General features: G+C 42.7%; 1 protein-coding gene across 1 annotated transcript; it reads left to right on the forward strand.

The window, feature by feature from the left end:
* Positions 1-37: 37 nt before the first annotated feature.
* sdhb (succinate dehydrogenase complex, subunit B, iron sulfur (Ip)) lies at positions 38-19,830 on the forward strand. The gene is made up of 8 exons (XM_061874230.1): positions 38-199; positions 9,632-9,765; positions 12,466-12,551; positions 12,631-12,767; positions 17,859-17,975; positions 18,054-18,155; positions 18,228-18,350; positions 19,452-19,830. The coding sequence occupies exons 1-8, from the start codon at positions 128-130 to the stop codon at positions 19,530-19,532; spliced, it is 852 nt and encodes a 283-aa protein (XP_061730214.1). The 5' UTR covers positions 38-127; the 3' UTR covers positions 19,533-19,830.
* The last annotated feature ends 1,828 nt before the right edge of the window (positions 19,831-21,658 follow it).

A 21,658-nucleotide genomic window follows, 5' to 3' on the forward strand; every position in this document is an offset into this window, starting at 1 on the left:
TTTGAGATGCTGTTAAACAAAACAAGCGCTTCCTTCACTGCTGCTACCTCGCCGCGGTGGATGCTGGGACAGACAGGGCGGAAGTGGAGGTCAAGAGTAGAAAAAAAAAAAAAAAAAGGCAACAAACATGTCCGGAGCTTGCCTGTCGTCCTTGAGCCGCTGCGGTGTTTTGGCACTCCGCTCCTCATTTGGCCTTGTGGTATGTTGAATATTGACAACTCGACTATCATGGGACTTTAAAGCAAGATGATTATGTCGCCATGTGTTTGTGTAACTTTGGCAGTCTGTACTGTGGAATACCGATTACGTATTCAGCCTGCTAGGTTAGCATTTAGCTAACTAGCAAGGTGTTCATAATTATGTTTAATGTTTTAGCACTTGTTTTTTATTTTCTTTGGCTAAAACATGCATGTTATACGTGGAATTGTTACTGTAACAAACAGTACAGTGTGTCCCAAGTTACCAGATAATGTTAGGTAAGGACGAGGAGTTTTGCCCCTTCAGATTTGCCGTAGGGCTGTGACGTAAGAGGTCCATAAAGGTGGGTTGTGTAAGTAGGTGTTAAAGAGAGAACATTAAAGGCCTACTGAAATGAGATTTTCTTATTTAAACGGGGATAGCAGGTCCATTCTATGTGTCATACTTGATCATTTCGCGATATTGCCATATTTTTGCTGAAAGGATTTAGTAAAGAACATCCACAATAAAGTTCGCAACTGTCTGTGCTAACAGAAAAGCTTTGCCTCTACCGGAAATCGCAGACGATGACGTCACATGTTGATGGCTCCGAACATATTCACATTGTTTATAATGGGAGCCTCCAACAAAAAGCTATTCGGACCAAGAAAACGACAATTTCCCAATTAATTTGAGCGAGGATGAAAGATTTGTGTTTGAGGATATTGATAGCGACGGACTAGAAAAAAACAACAACAAAAAACTAGTAAAAAAAAAAAAGGCGATTGCATTGGGACGGATTCAGATGTTTTTAGATACATTTACTCGGATAATTCTGAGAAATCCCTTATCTTACTATTGTGTTGCTAGTGTTTTAGTGAGTTTAACAGTACCTGATATCCGGAGTTGTGTGTCCACGGGTGTCTTGACACCAATGTCTCAGGGAAGTCGACGGCAGCTTTATGGACGACGGGGCAAGCTCAGCTGATCTCCGGTAAGAAGCGACTTTTTACCACAATTTTCTCCCCGAAACCTGCTGGTTGACATTCGGTCGGGAACCATGTTCGCTTGACCGCTCTGATCCATAGTAAAGTTTCACCTCCGGGAATTTTAAACAAGGAATCACCGTGTGTTTGTGTGGCTAAAGGCTAAAGCTTCCCAACTCCATCTTTCTACTTTGACTTCTCTAATATTAATTGAACAAATTGCAAAAGATTCAGCAACACAGATCTCCAAAATACTGTGTAATTATGCGGTTAAAGCAGACGACTTTTAGCTGTGCGTGTGTGCAGCGCTAATATTTCCTAACAGCCGGTGATGTCACAAGTACACGTCATCATTACGCGACGTTTTCAAGAAGAAACTCCCGGGAAAGTTAAAATTGCAATTTAGTAAACTAAAAAGGCCGTTTGGCATGTGTTGCAGTGTTAATATTTCATAATTGATATATAAACTATCAGACTGCGTGGTGGGTAGTCGTGGGTTTCAGTAGGCCTTTAAAAGCCGACTAAAATGAGATTTTCTTATTTAAACGGGGATAGCAGTTCCATTCTATGTGTCATACATGATCATTTCGCAATATTGCCATATTTTTGCTGAAAGGATTTAGTAGAGAACATCGACGATAAAGTTCGCAACTTTTGGTCCCTAATAAAAAAAGCCTTGCCTTTACCGGAAGTAGCAGACAATGTGCGCGTGACGTCACTGGTGTGAGGGCTCTTCACATCCTCACATTGTTTATAATGTGAGCCTCCAGCAGCAAGAGCTATTTGGACCAAGAAAGCGACAATTTCCCCATTAATTTGAGCAAGGATGAAAGATTTGTGGATGAGGAAAGTTAGAGTGAAGCAGGGCTGGGCGATATATCGATATATACGATATATCGCAGGTTTGTCTCTGTGCGATATAGAAAATGACTATGTTGTAATATTCATCGATTAAAACTAGTATACAATCATTATACAAAGATTATTTGTTCTCACACCGTTGCTTTAAGCTGCGTGCATTATATATTATATTACTGGCGTTTCTCACTCCTTCTCGTCTGTCCTTCTCACGGAGACATAAAATAAACCCGCCTTCTTACATATGTCACATACTGTCGAGCGTCTACGTCATATGCTCTCGCCAGGTCGAGTTGCATTTAGCTGCCGGCATTACACAACAGGCGTTTCTCACTCATCATCGTTTCTCCTTCTGACAGATACGGAAAACAAGCCCGCCTTCTTACATACATCACATACTCTCGCGAGTCTAGCGTCATAGCTCTCGCCGATCAGAGAGGTAGCAGCATGGCTAACTTTTGCTGAGCCAGGTCGAGCGAGTGGAGCTTGTGACAATACAAGGGAGAGATGGTGCGAAACTTATCACAAATGGAGGAAGAACAATAAATGCCCAACATAAAGAGCAGGGGGTCCATCATCTGGCGGTGGTTTGGCTCCAAGTGGGAAGATATTCAGCAGACAACAGCAATATCCTGTTCAATGTATATACTATGATGATTAACCTGTGTGTAGGGTTGGGTATCGTTTGAATTCGAATGATTCCGATTCCTTGTTTCGATTCCGATTCCTTGTTTCGATTCCGATTCCTGATGATTCTCAATTCCGATTCTTTCTTTAAAAAAAAAAAAAAAAAGGCAGGGTCAAAAAAAAAGTTTTGGATATTTTAAATGAGCTAGCTAACCTACAGTCTTTCTGAATGAAATAGTCTGACATTCTCCATCAATTTTAATTCTATTAACTTTTTTATGAACTTTACTATAAATTCCTCCCAGGGCTGTTTTCGACTTGAATATAAATATCAAATCTATGAACTTGAATATAAGTATTATAAATTATGAATAGATTTTCACACTTTCCTCAAGAGAGCTTTATTTTTGAAAACCTCATGAAAACACATTTACACAAGTGTATGATGCTGCAGGAAACCTCATGAAAATACATTTACACACACAAGTGTATGATGCTGCAGGTACTTAAACATGTTACCGTGCTCCCACTGATGGGCTAACCTGGTGCAGAAAAGCAAATAAACAATAAAAAACATCTTGCAAAACCCAGTCCAGATTAGCAGCAGGTACAGTATAAAATCAGAGACAGTTCTTGTTTAAGAAAATGACCATATCCGCCTTCTCAGGCAGGATGCGTGAGCGTTCTGGACAGATAGTGTCTCCTGTCGATGACGGGACACGCATTTATTTGTACTCCATGAACTCGGAGGTGCTTCATCATGTTCGAGGTGCACCCTCCTGAGCACGAAACAGTCCTGTCACACGTGTTACATTTTGCCGATATTTCATTTTTTTAAGTAAAATAAAGCCACACTTTCGACCGCCGACGCCCGCAATCCATGCTTGACTGACTCGCTCGGCTATGCTAACACTTCCGGCGGTGGGCGCTTCTTCGTTGGTGTTCAGCGGCTTCTTCTTCTGGGTCGGCGGACTTATTATTTTTTTCCGGTCGGCGGACTGGGTATCGAAACTAGGAATCGAAATATAAACTTTTGAACGATTCCGGGAGAATCGAAAAGTTAGTCCCGGTTCCAATCAATACTCGATATTCGATTCTCAACCCTACCTGTGTGATGACTGTATTATGCTGATAGTATATATTTGTACCATGAATTGATCAATGTGGACCCCGACTTAAACACGTTGAAAAACGTATTCGGGTGTTACCATTTAGTGGTCAATTGTACGGAATATGTACTGTACTGTGCAATCCACTAATAAAAGTATCAATCAATCAATGCAAAGTATGCAGCCGAAGTCTTACTACAAAAAGGTAGCAAAACTATTAATTTGTTCTTTCATTTAAAAAGTCACCTGTGAGAGAATGAAGAGTATTTAATAAATACAGTTTTGGTCAATTGACTTAGTTGTGATTTACCTCTCTGCATGAAAGTTTAAAATGAGCATATATTAATGCAGTATGAAAAGAATGTTTTAATGTAGACACATAAAATCATCATACTGCTGTGATTATATGTATCAAGTGTTCATTCAAGGCCAAGGCAAAATATCGTAATATATATCGTATATCGCAATATGGCATAAAAATATCGCGATATTAATAAAAGGCAATATCACCCAGCCCTAGAGTGAAGCACAAAAAAAAAAAAGCGGCGGCAGTGGGACCGTTTCAGATGTAATTAGACACATTTACTAGGATAATTCTGGAAGATCCCTTATCTCCTTATTGTTTTAATAGTGTTTTAGTGAGATTGTAAAGTCATACCTGAAAGTCGGATGGCTGCAGTGAACGCCAGTGTCTCTCAGAGAAGCCAATGGAGGAGCCAAGATCACTGCTGCCTTTTTGAGCTGGAGGAGGAAGTTGCATAATCCACTGAAGTCTCCGGTAAGAGCCGACTCAATATCACAATTTTCCCATCCAAAAACTTGCTGGTTGACGTAGAGAAACATGTTCGCTTGACCGCTCCGTGTTAAAGCTTTACAACAAACAAAGAAACACAGGCTGTGTTTCGGTGCTAAAGGCAGCTGCAATCCACCGCTTTCCACCAACAGCATTATTCTTTATAGTCTCCATTTTTAATTGAACAAATTGCAAAAGATCCAGCAACACAGATGTCTAAATTACTGTGTAATTATGCGATGAAAAGAGACGACTTTTAGCCATGTGTGGTGCTGGGCTAGTATGTCCCCTTCAACCCGAGACGTCACAAACACGCGTCATCATACGTGTCATCATACGTGTCATCATACGCGTCATCTTTCCGCGACGTTTTCAACAAGAAACTCCACGGGAAATTTAAAATTTTAATTTAGTAAACTAAACCGGACGTATTGGCATGTGTTGCAATGTTAATATTTCATCATTGATATATAAACTATCAGACTGTGGTAGTAGTGGGTTTCAGTAGGGCTTTAAAGAAGTGGTGGAGACCGGACCTACTCTAATGACTCCCCTTTATTATTTTATTATATAAGTACACAGAATATGCGAACCTAGGACACTATGCTACATTGGTGGCAGCGGTGGGATTTTAACTTCTGTGTTGAAAAAAAAAGAAGAAAGCGTACATTCGGACCCGCTTTATTGCATAGGCTAGCTCATTGGCCCCTCAAAACATGCAAAAACTTGCAGATGCAAAAGGAGGTCGCTCCAATCACCCCCTGTGAGATAGTTTGATTATGCGAAGGAGGTCGCCCCGAGCAAGATAGTTCGATTGAGCGCAGGTTACCCCAGTCACCCCCTGCGAGATAGTCCGATTATGACGCTCCATCATGCCATCAGACTTAGACTTAGACAAACTTTAATGATCCACAAGGGAAATTGTTCAACACAGTAGCATAGTTACAATGATGGAAAGTGTAAGGATGGAAAGGACAAAGCAGGTATAAATAGACTAAGTATAGCAATGTAAAATATAACATATCTGTGAATATGATATGTGTACAGTATATTATATATACAGATATAATATGTCTATAACATATATACAATATATACCAATTGCTATGTACACTATCACAGTATATTTGGCAGCCCCAGCATAAAAAAGATAGTTAGTCCAGCAGAAAATAGAATATACACATTAAAAACGAAGAGAAGTAGCTGACATAGAAGGTGTCAGGTAATAGACGGATATTATCTGTTGCTGTATGGAGAGTGATTATACAGCTGGATGGAGTGTAGAATGAAGGAGTTTTTGAATCGCACAGTGCGGGAAGGAAGCTGAAGGAGCCCGTTGGAGTATGAACTCCACTGTCCCTCAATTGTCCGGTGGAGTGGGTGGGCAGAATTGTCCATGATGGCCAGCAGTTTTTCCAGTGTCCTCCTGTCCCTCACGGATACAAACGCCTCCAACTGCGAGCCAATAGTTTGGCCCCCTTTCCGGATCAGTTTATCAATCCGGTTTGAGTCCCTTTTGCTGGTGCTGCTCCCCCAACAAACCACAGCGAAATGCAGGGCACTGGCCACAACAGACTGATATAAGATCTCCAAAGGCTTGCTGCACACATTAAAGGACCTAAGCTTCCACAGGAAAAAGAGTCTGCTCATTCCCTTCACTTCTTGTAAACAGCATTGCATTTGTCCTGCTGTTCAAATGAACTCCCAGGTACTTTTATTGCCCCACCACTGCCACCTCCCGGCCCTGGATCTTGATGGGCTCCACCGGGGTTATACTCTTCCTGAAGTAAATACTCTTCCTGAAGTAAATACTCTTCCTGAAGGGGTTATAGGTAGTGATGCATGTCCTTTTTTTATTGTATTTTAAGCAACTGGAAGGGGAAACACCCTGGGGCCCCATGTCCCCCATGGGAACTTCTGGGCCACATTTAGAATGTCCATGACAACCCTCTGGAAGGGGCGACAAATCTGGGACCCGCCCACGGGGACGTTATGGGCACGCTCAGCATTGCTCACACCACCGTCGGATGTCTCTCAGCATGAAGGGCCAGTAGTAAGATTGCCGGGAATGCCTGCGTAACCAGCCGGCTCAAGTCCGCAGCAAACACCTCCTATGGAGCGCGCACACGCGCCGATAGGCTGGCCCCGAAGCGGTCCATCAATTGTCTCTGTCCAAAAGCTGCCCCCAGTCTCTCTTCAACTGCAGCATAATCTTATTTAGTCCCACCCAGAAGGCCGTTCCACAGCAGAAAAGTTGACTTACTATGACGAGTCAAGAGACTTCTCACCAGCTCCTCATTGCAGCTGCGGCCGGCTCCTGCCGTCGCGCTAACGGCTACTTCCAACTGCCTCGCACCAGCTGAGAAACTTTGGCTCCTGTCGCTGGTGAAGGGAGCGGTTAAAAAAAGTAAATTTTTGACATTCATGCCGTGTGAGTGTCTGTCAAACAGCGCCTTGGGTCCTCATCACCACACCACGTGTCCGCAAAATAGCCAAGAACCTTAGCAGCTAACTATACACGTGCAGCTAACTGGAAACTCATGTGTCCTGTGTAACGCTTTCTTCTGCTTTTTTTCAACACAACAGCTAAAATCCCACCGCTGCCACCAATGTAACCGAGTGTCCTGGGTTCGCATATTCTGTGTACTTATACAATAAAATAATAAAGAGGAGTCATGAGAGAAGGTCCGGTCTCCACCACTTCTTTAATGTTCTCTCTTTTACACCTTCTTCAACCCACCTTTATAGACCTCTTACGTCACAGCCCTATGGCAACTCTGGTGGGACAAAACTCCTCCTCCTTACCTAACATTCTCTGGTAACTTGGGACACACTGAGCTGTTTGTTACATTACCATAATGTATTTGTATACACACCAAAGCATATCAAGCAGTGAAACATGTAAATCAGAAGGGATTTTAATGTCTAATGTTGAGACCAATGTTAATCATTTCAGCTATTTTCCCCCCAGAAAAATGTAAATTCAAAAGCCAGTATCAATCCATTTCTACCGCTTGTCCCTTTCGGGATCGCATGGGGGGCTGGAGCCTATCTCAGGGTAAATCCCACCTAACCTTATCCGTGTCCACACACACAACAATGCCATCGTTTAAGACCCCCTCCGTCCGCCGGCCCAACGCAACCTAATACGCATGCACAGAAAATGCGCACGTCATAGTCACTTCCATTGTTGCTTTGTGTGCAACTTCTTAAATGTAACTTCTCAACAATATCCTGTGTTGTATTTCAATTACCTGGAATACTGTGTGATGTGGGGCCTTATTGTACTGAATCACACCTTAGCCATCATAATATAATCTTTATTAGACACGTAAACAATGTGATAAAGATCATTTTACATCAATCAAACTAGGGATTTAGATATCTTGTCCGGACACTCCTCACTCGTTTGCCTTCACCTTCATTGTCCATTCGTTGTTGGTGACTTTATATACTCTGGACCTATACGTTGAGTCCGCGACATACATGGCGGACAATAACTGATACAGTCTGCTTTGCCAGTACAAATGCATTCGATGTTTTCCGTAGTTTTCCCTCGACGGCCAGGTAATACAAAGCACACGCTACCTTTTTTATCACATCCAAAGGAGCCCGCATTATCGTTGTCTCTCCTTCGACAAATGGACAAAGTTTTTCGCTAAGTAGCATCACAGCTGCCTTGGACATTGGAAAGTTCTCTTGTCGTCTGACAAGTGTTGTATCCCAAATAGCTGCAATCCCTTCCTCTTAAGGTATTCATGTGTGATTTCCACAAGCGTCTTTACATGTAGAAGAATGAGAAACACGGGCATGTCTGGATGACTAGCCTCCATATTTCAAGTGGTTAGCTCCGAGTTACGAAACCACTTTATTATGAAGCTAGCTGTGGCGCGTTCCTTCTGACGTCACATCCTATGTGGGGCGCGGTCTTTCTGGCATCACTTCCTCTCTGAACTCAGTTTGTAAACGATCAATGAGTCCATACAAAGCTAAGAGCTGGAGATTCAAGAACTACCAGGCGCACTTACCCATGTAAAAAATTGTCAGAGGAGGGGGACCTTAAACAATACTTTAGTGTGGCTAAAACGGGGCTTAGGCTAAATTTATTTAAGGGGTTATCCGTCTTAGTGTATACATAGCCTCAGCTGCATTCCAATATCCATCCATCCATTTCCTACAGCTTGTCCCCCTTGGGGTGATGTGGGGTGCTGGAGCCTATCAAAGCTGCATTCGGGTGGAAGGCGGGGTACACCCTGGACAATTCGCCACCTCATCACAGGGCCAATACAGATAGACGACAACATTCACACTCACATTCACACACTAGGGCCAATTTAGTGTTGCCAATATATGACAAAATATGTATGTACAGTAAGCTGGTTGCAATATTATCAATAAAGGTGTAGCTAAGAAGACAGCAAATTATAACATTACTGTATAAATGACCAAACTCATCCTGCCATGCAAGTATAGTTGACTGTGAGGACGTTTCGGCCTTTTTGACCCAGGCCTTGTACAAATCCATCTTTCGTCTTTCTCTTTGGCTGGAGTGCATTGAAAAGGTTTTTTGCATTGAAATCATTTCAGCGCACAAAACTTTTGAGTCTATGTCATTGCATTTTACCCTATAAAAATGGGACCGATTACCTCGCTGCTTGGCACTCAGCATTAAGGGTTGGAATTGGGGGTTAAATCACCAAAAATGATTCCCGGGCGTGACCACCGCTGCTGCCCACTGCTCCCCTCACCTCCCAGGGGGTGATCAGGGGTGATGAGTCAAATGCAGAGAACAATTTCGCCACACCTAGAGTGTGTGTGTGACAATCATTGGTACTTTAACTTTAACTTAACTTAACTTAACTTTAATTTTATACTCTGTACATGACTGAAGGTGACGTAATTATACATTGACTTTTATGCCTGTACGATTTACTTCGTGTGTACTCAGCGACTCCACCAAATACTTGTATATATCTGGCCTATACCTTTTGTTTTCCATACCGTACATGGAAGTTGGTTACTATTTGCCAAAGTTTGTTTATTGTAGTAATTTGACTGACTGTTGTTTTATGTTGTGGCAGGCAGTACGGTATGCGCAGACAGCAGCTGCTCCAGCAGCACAACCCAGGATTAAGAAGTTCCAGGTGTACAGATGGGACCCGGACACTCCTGGAGACAAACCTCGCATGCAGACCTTTGAGATCGACCTAAACACGTAAGTGACGTCACTTGGCTGAGATGAGCCTGTGACACTTGCTCAGTCTTCTGTGGGAAAATAATGTTTTACATTTGAGTCAGTACTGCATTTTTTTATATGGAGAAAATTGTTGCTAAATATGAACCAATTTGGTGCCACAAATATGCGACGACACAATATTTGTTTTCTGTGGGGAAAATGTCATTATTTTATGTCATTTTGTATGGGGAAATTATTCCTAAATATGAACAAATTTGACACTACATGTATAAATCTGTAGATCTCAAACATAAGACGACACGTCTCTTTTAGAATACAGACTTATATTTGCATCAATATGGTATTTATTGTTTTCTATTGGGTGAAATCGTTTGTAAATATGAGCTAATTTGGCACCACCGGCTCAAATATAAGAAGACAACACAATAGGTGTTCTGGGGAAGAATAACATTTTGTAATCAAGTCAATATGGTATTTTTATTGTACTCTATATTCACCGTGAATATAAGACAGGCCATCTTTTATTTAACTCTTCTAAAGGAAAGCACTGTCTTGTATTCGTGTCAGTATCGTATAGTTTTTATATTTGAATGGGGTAAATTGTTTTTAAATATGTACATAACTTGGCACCAATTTCTGATTTCCATGAATAAACCTCTAGAGCTATTTGACGCCACCTGCATAAACCTTTAGCCCCCGAATATAAGACGACCCATCTTTTTCAGATTTTTTTACTTACATTCAGGTCAGTATAGAGAGACAAGCGGTAGAAAATGGATGGAAGTTTTTTATTTGTTTTCTATTACGTGAAACTATTTGGCAACCACCTACTGGGTTTCATGTGGGGAAAAAAACGCCAATCTTATTTTTGGGCCAACATCCATCCATCCATTTCCTACCACTTGTCTCTCTCGGAGTGGCGAGTGTGTTGGAGCCTATCCCAGCTGCACCCGGGCGGAAGGCGGGGTGCAACCTGGACAAGTCGATATTGTATTTCTATATTCCTCGTGTTCCATCTCAGAAGTGAAATGGTGGCTAAAGTAAGATAAAAGACAAATATTATCGTGAACACTGCTAACTTAAAGCATGAAAGTTTCTCTTGGCTTTTGTCTTTTTACACTCTGAATTTTTACAAGTAGTTTGTCACGTAAACACCAGTTTCATGGAGTTTTAGCACAGATTGCTCAGGCAGGGTTTCTATTTTCCAATTCTTATCGTTCATCTGCTCTTTCAATCCTCTTGCAATCGCTTCTGCGTTATATTATAACAACAGCAAATATGCTGTCTGGCTAGCTCAGCTGTGTACAAACAAAACATAAAATGTGAGCTAATACTTTACAAATACTGTAATATGATCACGTTTTTCAGTCCCTACAAATTGGTGTTGTATCGCAGTGTTGTGCACTACAAACTCAAATGCGTTTCGTGTTGTTGTAGAAGCTATCTTATCTCTTGCCGTAGTTTACGGCTAATACCATAGCACGCTGATGTGTTACTACGAAAGAAAAATTGTTTCTCAATGTTCACTCTTCCAAAAACAATGTCGCTACAGCTTGTGTATTACACGGATTATGGAACGTAAATTAAGTATTGTCGACGATTTTTGAATGCACTTCTAAAGTAATATAGAAGTAGAATTGATTGCTCTCATTACCTGCATTGCTAGCCACCTAAAACAAGACACTTTTTTTGGTTAGAAAGCGGAGAGAAAAAAACTTTTGTCTCCTTATCTCTCATATCATTATCAATGATTGGCAAAATAAATAAAAAAAAGTGCAGTTCCCCTTTAAATGTACAAACAATTCAAACACTTTTTGTTAAAATACTGAACAGATGTTTATTAGGTAAACATCTGTTCAGTATTTTAACATTAAAAGTGTTTTATTGTGAGGCATTAAAAGCCACAAAATGCAACGGGTCCATCAGACCCACAAACACTGGCTGAGTAACAACAATATGAACATTACACAAACTTTAAACTATTCACTTATTGTGCAGCTGTGAGGCATTAAAGGGCACAAAATGCAACGGGTCCATCAGACCCACGAACGCTGACTTAGTAACAACAATACGAACGTTGCATGGACAATTTCAGTTTCTGCATCCCACGGGGATTCTTCTTTTGTGTTTCTGCACCTGCGGTTCCCACACAAGGTTGCAACATTGTTTGTCAACACCGTCTGCTCTCATTTTCTCCCACATTTGACCCTTTAATGTTCTGTGTACCTACACTCTGTCTTCTTCCTGTCTAGGCCTGCTGTGTTCGTGTGTGCGTGTACGTGTGTGTTACACAGAACATCAATTTCCACACTTCTATTAGCCCAGACATCTTATATGTAATAGAAATGTGTATGGTGTGTGGTCATTAAATATGTATTGTGATATATGTTCTTCACAGAAAATGAGCCAAAGTCAGTGAGTCTCAGTTTGCAAAATTAATTAATTGTTTTTCTTTTAATAAAAAATGAAAACGGGTCCCACAGGCCTGAACACCACACATACTGGCATTTTATAAGGTAGTGGAAATCATTACATTTGATATATGGCAACTTGTTAGCCTTGTGGACATGCAATCAATGGTTGTGTGAGTCCAGAGGATTTTGTGTTAGTATGAATTTTTGGGAAGCCACCCTTTAGCGCGCCAGACAAAATGACTCAGCAGGCCTAATATGGCCCACGGGCACCCCTGTCTTACATCATAACATTTCCCTTCTGCAGATGTGGTCCAATGGTCCTCGATGCCCTGATTAAGATCAAAAATGAGATGGACCCCACACTGACTTTCCGCCGCTCCTGCAGAGAAGGTACACTGAAGGTCTTGAGTTTTACATCAGAGCCAAATTACTCATGACCTTCTCTTTGTGTCGCGTCAACCACACGCAGGGATTTGTGGATCCTGCGCCATGAACATCAACGGTGGAAACACTTTGGCCTGCCTCAACAAGATTGACACAAACACCAGCAAAGCCACCAAGATCTACCCGCTTCCACACATGTATGTGGTCAAAGACCTGGTGCCGGTGAGTCACGTCTGCTTTTTTTTTTACAAAGTCGTGTTTAGAGGAATAAGGAGCATCTCAACTGCTTCCACGTTTCATGCAGACGCTTAGAAATTAGCTTGATGCTGCAAAAGAACATCCAACTTGTGTAGAAATCTAACTGTTGCCATCATGTATTAACTGCATGTTTTAAGTAACATTTTAGTCTTACAAGCGTAAGAAGAAGTAACTGTTAAAACAAGCATGTAAAAACTAGGAGTGTCCGGATTCAACTTTTTCACTTTGGATATAATGCTTATATTGGAGTCTTCAGTATTGCTGATACCGATACTGACCTGTTGTTAGCAGGAATCAGACATATAATAGTTTTGTAGTAGGGAACGTTAGAAAAGACCGAGACTTCCTATTATTGTCATTCAAATGTGAACTTTACAGTACAGATAAGAACAACATTTCATTGCATTAGCTTGTTGTAATGCAGGATAAAAGATCAGTAAGGTGCAAATATAAATAGATTACTGTACAGATAAATATATTGCACTTTTTCATATGCATCCACGTTTATGGATGTATGTTTTATTGTCCTTATATTCCAGCCAGTTAATCAGTTTTTGGGGGAAATTGAGGAGATTATTATGATGTGTTCAAGAGTCCGATGGCCTGAGGGCAGAAGCTGTTACAGAAACTGGAGGTTCTGTTACGCAGGCTGCAAAACTTCTTTCTAGATTCCAGCAGTGTAAACAGTCCTTGATGGGGGTGGGAGGAGTCTCTACATATTTTCTGAGCCCTGGTCAGGCAGCGGCTTTTTGCGATGAGAAAAGGTTTGATCAAGTGCAATTAGTCAAACAGAGAACAACTGTAGGTATGCAAACTAATCCAATATAATCCACTTTATTTATATAGCACATTTAAACAACAAAAATCTGCAACGAGGTGGCGACTTGTTCAGGGTGTACACCGCCTTCTGCCCGATTGTAGCTGAGATAGGCACCAGCGCCCCCCGCGACCCCAAAGAGAATAAGCGGTAGAAAATGGATAGATGGAAACAACAAAAATGTTTCCAAAGTGCTGCACAACAATATTAAAAACAATATTCAAATATTCCGGTCGCTTCACACTCGGCTGCGAACCAATCCAGTGAGAGCTGAAGATCCCGGTCAGATGAAGCCATCAGGACCACATCATCTGCAAAAAGCAGAGACCTAATCCCGTGGCCACCAAACCGGATCCCCTCAACGCCTTGGCTGCGCCTAGAAATTCTGTCCATAAAAGTTATGAACAGAATCGGTGACAAAGGACAGCCTTGGCGGAGTCCAACCCTCACTGGAAACGTGTCCGACTTACTGCCAGCAATGCGGACCAAGCTCTGACACTGATCGTACAGGGAGCGGACTGCCACAATAAGACAGTCCGGTACCCCATACTCTCTGAGCACTCCCCACAGGACTTCCCGAGGGACACGGTCGAATGCCTTCTCCAAGTCCACAAAGCACATGTAGACTGGTTGGGCAAACTCCCATGCACCCTCAAAAACCCTGCCGAGAGTATAGAGCTGGTCCACAGTTCCACGATCAGGACGAAAACCACACTGTTCCTCCTGAATCCGAGGTTCGACTATCCGGCGAAGCCTCCTCTCCAGTACACCTGAATAAACTTTACCGGGAAGGCTGAGGAGTGTGATCCCACGATAGTTGGAACACACCCTCCGGTCCCCCTTCTTAAAGAGAGGGACCACCACCCCGGTCTGCCAATCCAGACGTACCGCCCCCGATTTCCACGCGATGCTGCAGAGTCTTGTCAACCAAGACAGCCCCACAGCATCCAGAGCCTTAAGGAACTCCGGGCGGATCTCATCCACCCCCGGGGCCTTGCCGCCGAGGAGCTTTTTAACTACCTCAGCGACCTCAGCCCCAGAAATAGGAGAGTCCACTACAGATTCCCCAGGCACCACTTCCTCAAAGGAAGACGTGTTGGTGGGATTGAGGAGGTCTTCGAAGTATTCCCTCCACCGATCCACAACATCCGCAGTCGAAGTCAGCAGAACACCATCCACACCATACACGGTGTTGATAGTGCACTGCTTCCCCTTCCTGAGGCGGCGTATGGTGGTCCAGAATCGCTTCGAAGCCGTCCGGAAGTCGTTTTCCATGGCTTCCCCGAACTCTTCCCATGTCCGAGTTTTTGCCTCCGCGACCGCTAAACCTGCACACCGCTTGGCCCGTCGGTACCCGTCCACTGCCTCCGGAGTCCTATGAGCCAAAAGAACCCGATAGGACTCCTTCTTCAGCTTGACGGCATCCCTCACTGCTGGTGTCCACCAACGGGTTCTGGGATTACCGCCACGACAGGCACCAACAATCTTGCGGCCACAGCTCCAATCAGCCGCCTCGACAATAGAGGTTCGGAACATGGTCCACTCGGACTCAATGTCAGTGTCAATGAGTGTGAAGCGACCGGAATAAGAATCAGCACCTCCAAGTCTGAGTCCATGGTTCTCGCCCGGAAACGGGTGGAGTGCCATCTACGGGTTGGGGAGGAGACCCTGCCCCAAGTGGAGGAGTTCAAGTACCTAGGAGTCTTGTTCACGAGTGGGGGAAGAGTGGATCGTGAGATCGACAGGCGGATCGGTACGGCGTCTTCAGTAATGCGGACGTTGTATCGATCCGTTGTGGTGAAGAAGGACCTGAGCTGGAAGGCAAAGCTCTCAATTTACCGGTCGATCTACATTCCCATCCTCACCTATGGTCATGAGCTTTGGGTCATGACCGAAAGGATAAGATCACGGGTACAAGCGGCCGAAATGAGTTTCCTCCGCCGGGTGGCGGGGCTCTCCCTTAGAGATAGGGTGGGAAGCTCTGCCATCCGGGAGGAACTCAAAGTAAAGCCGCTGCTCCTCCACATCGAGAGGAGCCAGATGAGGTGGTTCGGGCATCTGGTCAGGATGCCACCCGAACGCCTCCCTAGGGATGTGTTTAGGGCACGTCCAGCTGGTAGGAGGCCACGGGGAAGACCCAGGACACGTTGGGAAGACTATGTCTCCCGGCTGGCCTGGGAACGCCTCGGGATCCCCCGGGAAGAGCTAGACGAAGTGGCTGGAGATAGGGAAGTCTGGGCTTCCCTGCTTAGGCTGCTGCCCCCGCGACCCGACCTCGGATAAGCGGAAGATGATGGATGGATGGATGGAATATTCAAATATTATCCTTAGCTCCACCAATGACTGAATAAAAACAAAAAATAAATAAATATAAAACCGATATAAAAAATAAATAGATTAAAAACTATTTTAAAGGGTAAAATCAATCAAAACAGTAAATATAAATCAAAATTTAAAAACACTGACGACAACAGTACCACAAAACTCACGTAGTGTTAAAAGCCAAAAAATAAAAAGGGGGGCGAGACCTAAAACACTCCACTGTGGGAGCAGTTGGTACATGGAGGAGCAGAGTGTTCTAGAGCTTAGGGCAGAACACAGAGAAGGCCCTGTCTCCCCTGGTTTTAAGTCTGGTCTTGGGCACCACGAGCTGGAACTGACCCTCGGACCTCAGAGGGCGTGTTGGAGTGTAAATGTCCAAGATAAACTGAGGTGCCAGTCCATGTAAAGCTTTAAAAACAAACAGCAAATGGTTTAAAGTCTATTGTAGAATGAACAGGGACCCAGTGCAAACTCTGAAGAATTGGAGTTTTATGCTGGCGTTTCCTGGCCCCTGTTTAAAGTTGTTCTGCCGCGTTCTGGACTAACTGCAACCGGGAGAGAGCTTTTTGGCTAATTGCAGTAGTCCAGGCGACTTGAAATAAAAGCATGCACGACTTGTTCAAAAAGCTTAAAAGATAAAAACGGTTTTACCTTTGCTAAAAGACGAAGATGATAAAAACACGATTTTAAAACCCCATTGACTTGTTTGTCAAGTTTAAAGGCCCACTGAAATGAGATTTTCTTAATTAAACGGGGTTTGCAGGTCCATTCTATGTGTCATACTTGATAATTTTGTGATATTGCCATATTTTTGCTGAAAGGATTTAGTAGAGAACATCCACGATAAAGTTCGCAACTTTCGGTGCTAAGAGAAAAGGCCTTTCTCTACTGGAAGTCGCAGACGATGACGTCACCCGTTGATGGCTCCTCACATATTCACATTGATTTTAATGGGAGCTTCCAACAAAAACAGCTATTCGGACGGAGAAAACGACAATTTCCCCATTAATTTGAGCGAGGATGAAAGATTCGGGTTTGAGGATATTGATAGCGACGGACTCAAAAGAAGAAAAGAAAAAAAATCGCGATTGTATTGAGACGATTCATATGTTTTTAGAGACATTTACTAGGATAATTCTGGGAAATCCCTTATCTTTCTATTGTGTTGCTAGTGTTTTAGTGAGTTTAACAGTACCTGTTAGTCGGAGGTGTACGTCCGGGTGTTGACGCCAGTGTCTCAGGGAAGTCGACGGCAGCTGTATGGGCGGCACAAGCTCAGCTGATATCCGGTAAGAAGCGACTTTTTAACCACAATTTTCTCATTGAAATCAGCTGGTTGACATTGGGTTGGGATCCATGTCCGCTGTGATTCATAGTAAAGTTTCACCTGTGTGAATTTTAAACAAGGAATCACCGTGTGTTTGTGTGGCTAAAGGCTAAAGCTTCCCAACTCCATCTTTCTACTTTGACTCCTCCAATATTAATTGAACAAATTGCAATTGCAGCGCTCATATTCCTAACAGCCCGTGACGTCAAGCGTACACGTCATCATTACGCGACGTCTTCAAGAATAAACTCCCGGGAAATTTAAAATTGCAATTTAGTAAACTAAAAAGGCCGTATTGGCATGTGTTGCAATGTTAATATTTCATCATTGATGTATAAACTATCAGACTGTGTGGTGGATAGTAGTGGGTTTCAGTAGGCCTTTAAAATCGCTGTCTATAGTGACGCCAGGGCTTGTGACTTTGGGACGCACATCATTTAATAACCAGGGCTGCAACTAATGTTAAGTAATATTTTTTGGTGTGAATTGTATGTGGATGAAGATGAAGATTTTTTATTTTCCTCTACTTATGATCCATCACAGCATATTATAGCAACCCTCAGGTCCCAAACATGCTTTTGCTCCACAGGACATGAGCAACTTCTACGCCCAGTACAAGTCCATTGAGCCGTACCTGAAGAAGAAGGACGAGTCCCAGGAGGGCAAGGAGCAGTACTTGCAGTCTGTGGAGGACCGACAGAAACTGGCACGTTGCTGCTTTTATTTCTGCGTTCACGCGGAAACACGTCCCCTGACCGTCTGAATGTCCCCACTTCCTATTTAGGACGGCCTTTACGAGTGCATCCTGTGCGCCTGCTGCAGCACCAGCTGTCCCAGCTACTGGTGGAACGGGGACAAATACCTGGGACCTGCCGTGCTCATGCAGGTTTGTGTGCTGGAAGCAAAGAAAGAAAAGACAAACGTGTGAACGACGTGTCTGCTTCCTGTTTTCCTCCAGGCGTATCGTTGGATGATCGACTCGCGGGACGAGTTCACGGAGGAGCGTCTGTCCAAGCTGCAGGACCCCTTCTCTCTGTACCGCTGCCACACCATCATGAACTGCACCAAGACTTGTCCCAAAGTAAAAAATACCTCCATTTTCTGTCCTTTCATCCTCACACACGTAAGCTACAGCCAACACCAGCTGACTGCTAAGACACTGCTTTTACAGTTTACCTCAAAACTTTTTAATTCACTTTTTAAGCTAAAAACAGCACAGAGCTTTTTTCATATATAGCATCTTTGACTAGCATTTTTGCAGTAGATCGTTGAAAATAGCCTAGTGCTCTTAAAATAGAGGTTTTTTGACTCACCCTACAAGAGTAGTAGGTCCTTCAAAAATCGCACAGAGCTCCTGTCATATAGAGGATCTTTGAATATACTGGGTCTTTGAAAACAGCAGCAAGCGCCTGTCATTTAGAGCAGGGGTATCAAACTCATTTTAAATGGGGGGCCACATGGAGAAAAATCTACTCCCAAGTGGGCCGGGCTGATAAAATCACGCCACGATAACTTAAAAATAAAGACAACTTCAGATTGTTTTCTTTGTTTAAAAATAGAACAAGAACATTCTGAAATTGTAGAAATAATAATGTTGTTGTTTTATTTTTTTTACACTTACATGTTGCTGTTAATAGTTTTCTACCTTTATTTGTCATTATTTATACTTTCTGAATAAATTATGTGATAATGTTCATCAATCAGTCATTGGTGTTCATTTTTAATCCATCAGGATAAAAAAAAAATATCAAAATCAAATTACCAGATGTTATTTATGTAGTTTGATCATTTTCCTCATCTGCTGGCTTTTATTTACGTTATTTTTTTTTAGTTAGAAATGCATTAAGAAAATGTCTTCTTGTTTCTTATGATGATTTTGCAAAAGTTCTAAAATAAAAAAGTGTATTTCCCCTTTAAAAAGATTACTAATGTCATATAGAAGAATTCTGACTAGCACTATTGCGACAGGTCCTTAGAAAGAGCAGAATGCTCCCGTCTAATAGAAGATCTTTGACAAGCATCTATACTGCTGATCCCTACGCACTTATGCCATTAACAGGATATTTGAGTGCTATAACCATGTGCTGTGATGTAACTAGTATTTGACCGGTGTAGAACATGGTTAGTTGTTTTAATTCATGTCTTCAACGTGACGCTTACAGTGTGTCGTTCATCCTCACAGGGTCTGAACCCAGGGAAGGCCATAGCAGAGATCAAGAAGATGATGGCCACCTACAAGGAGAAGACGGCAGCTGCTGTTTGACATCTATTATAATTACATGATATATTCATTTTATATCATGAGTCTTCAGCTCTGATGGACTTGTACACCTCACACACACTATTGTATATTATGTATGTATGTGTGGAGAACTTGCACATGTACAAAATGAATGGTGTGTAGTGTACCGTAACATGTTTTTTTTTTGCAGTGTATTAAAAAGGGTGTATTCATGTGTAACTACTGCATGTCTTGTATTTCAATAGATGGGAATGATGTGTATTTCAATTTTCTGTCTGCTTGACTGAAAATAAATCATTAAAAAGTTCATGTAAAGACATCACTGAGGTCGCTCTGTTCGCAGTCAAAATGTCCTCTAGGGGGCGCACTTGTTCCTAAACTACTTTAACTTGTTAAGCAATAATATAAACACGCTCTAATAATTGGCCTTGGCCACAACTCTACTTTTCAATATTGAATGAGATTTAAGAAAAGGATTGGCTTTATCACTTTTATTGAGTAAGATTAGCTCCCCTTAAACAATAACCAAATGATCAGAAGCAGCTCCTGAAAACCACAAAAGCAATAAATGTGACCTTCAATGAAAACCTCCCAAAATGCATAGTGCAAGTGTGCCTGAAGTTATAACTTTTGAAGTTTACCACGTCCTTGTGTAGGCCATACCGGTTTTTGCTGGCTTTCCTGGTTTATGGCCACATTACCCTGTCAGTGCATGGTCTCAAAAGCTAAGTGTTAGGGGTGGCAAAAAAAAAATTCAGGTTATTTGCGATGCTTATTTGTAACGATTCTTAGTCAATTCAAATAAATCAAAAATCAATTTTTTATTATCTTTTTTTTTTTTTTCTATCTGTCCTGTCCAGCGACTCAGGCAAGTCGTACTGATGTAAGTGTGTCAGGATTGTAACTGACAGGTTGGTTATGTTCAAGTTTTTTCTGTTTTATTTCCTGTCAGCGCTCTTATTTTTGTTCCTTTTCCTGCATGTCTCCCTGACCGCTTGTTTCCCCTCACCTGTCCCTGATTGGCAGTCAGGCACACTTGGTGAAAATTGCCAATCAGGATACTATTTATAGTTGCCAGTCAGCGCTGAAGTATTGTTAGCTGTTTGCTGTCTCCTGGATCCTCGTATCTCGTTTCGTGTTTGCTGTCTCCAGTTCTCCTTGTATCCGGTTATCTTGGTTCCCTGCATTTCCTTTTGACATTAAAATCATGTTTTCCTGCAACACGCCTGCCATCTCTGCATCTTGGGGTTCGTCACCAGCAGTTCCTGACAAAGTGTCCATATTTGCTGTGCAGATTTACTTTTAAAAAGAGAAGTGTTGGATACTTCTCCTGTTGCCTTATTTGTATTTGACTTTATTAAATGTTTCAAAAGTATTTTTTTTTAAGTTATAGATTTTGAATCGAGAATCGAATCAATTTACAATGGATCCCTTGGACATAAGTAGCCGGGTTCCACTCCGGAGCGAAGCCTGTAAGTGGGACTCGATAACAACTGCCATGATGCCTGGTCAACTAATCCATTGCTTTCGGTCCCCTAGAGGGGCGGGGGTCCTCTCCAAGGTCATAGTCAGCATTGTCACTGGCGTCCCACTGGATGTGAATTCTCCCTGCCCACTGGGTGTGAGTTTTCCTTGCCCTTTTGTGGGTTCTTCCGAGGATGTCGTAGTCGTAATGGTTTGTACAGTCCTTTGAGACATTTGTGATTTAGGGCTATATAAATAAACATTGATTGATCCTCCTACGAGGGGTCAAAGGTGTTGGATGCAGTCTGAGTTAGGTTGCAGCCAAAAGCAAGAACCTTGGTCTGATCCTCAACTGCAGAAGTTAGGTCTTGGGATGTGAAATGTTACCTTTCTAAGGAGCCTGAGCTAGTGTGCAAGGTTGAGAAGTTTGGGCTAGATGTAGTTGAACTCACCTGGACGCACAGAAAGGGGTCTGGATCCAGTTCTTTCAACGGGTGCTCGACTCTCTTCAACTCTGGTGTTGCAAGCACTGAGAGGTGACGGGCGGGGTGGCAATACTTACCTCAGCTTGGTGCCTGTATGTTGGAGTTCAACCAAGTAGAGGGTAGTCTCGCTCTGCCTCCAGGTTGGGTGACTGGTCGTGGCTGTTGTTGACGTTTCTGCCTCAATCATTGGTTCAGACT

This window comes from Nerophis ophidion, linkage group LG16, assembly GCF_033978795.1.
Source record: "Nerophis ophidion isolate RoL-2023_Sa linkage group LG16, RoL_Noph_v1.0, whole genome shotgun sequence".
Taxonomy (NCBI): domain Eukaryota; kingdom Metazoa; phylum Chordata; class Actinopteri; order Syngnathiformes; family Syngnathidae; genus Nerophis; species Nerophis ophidion.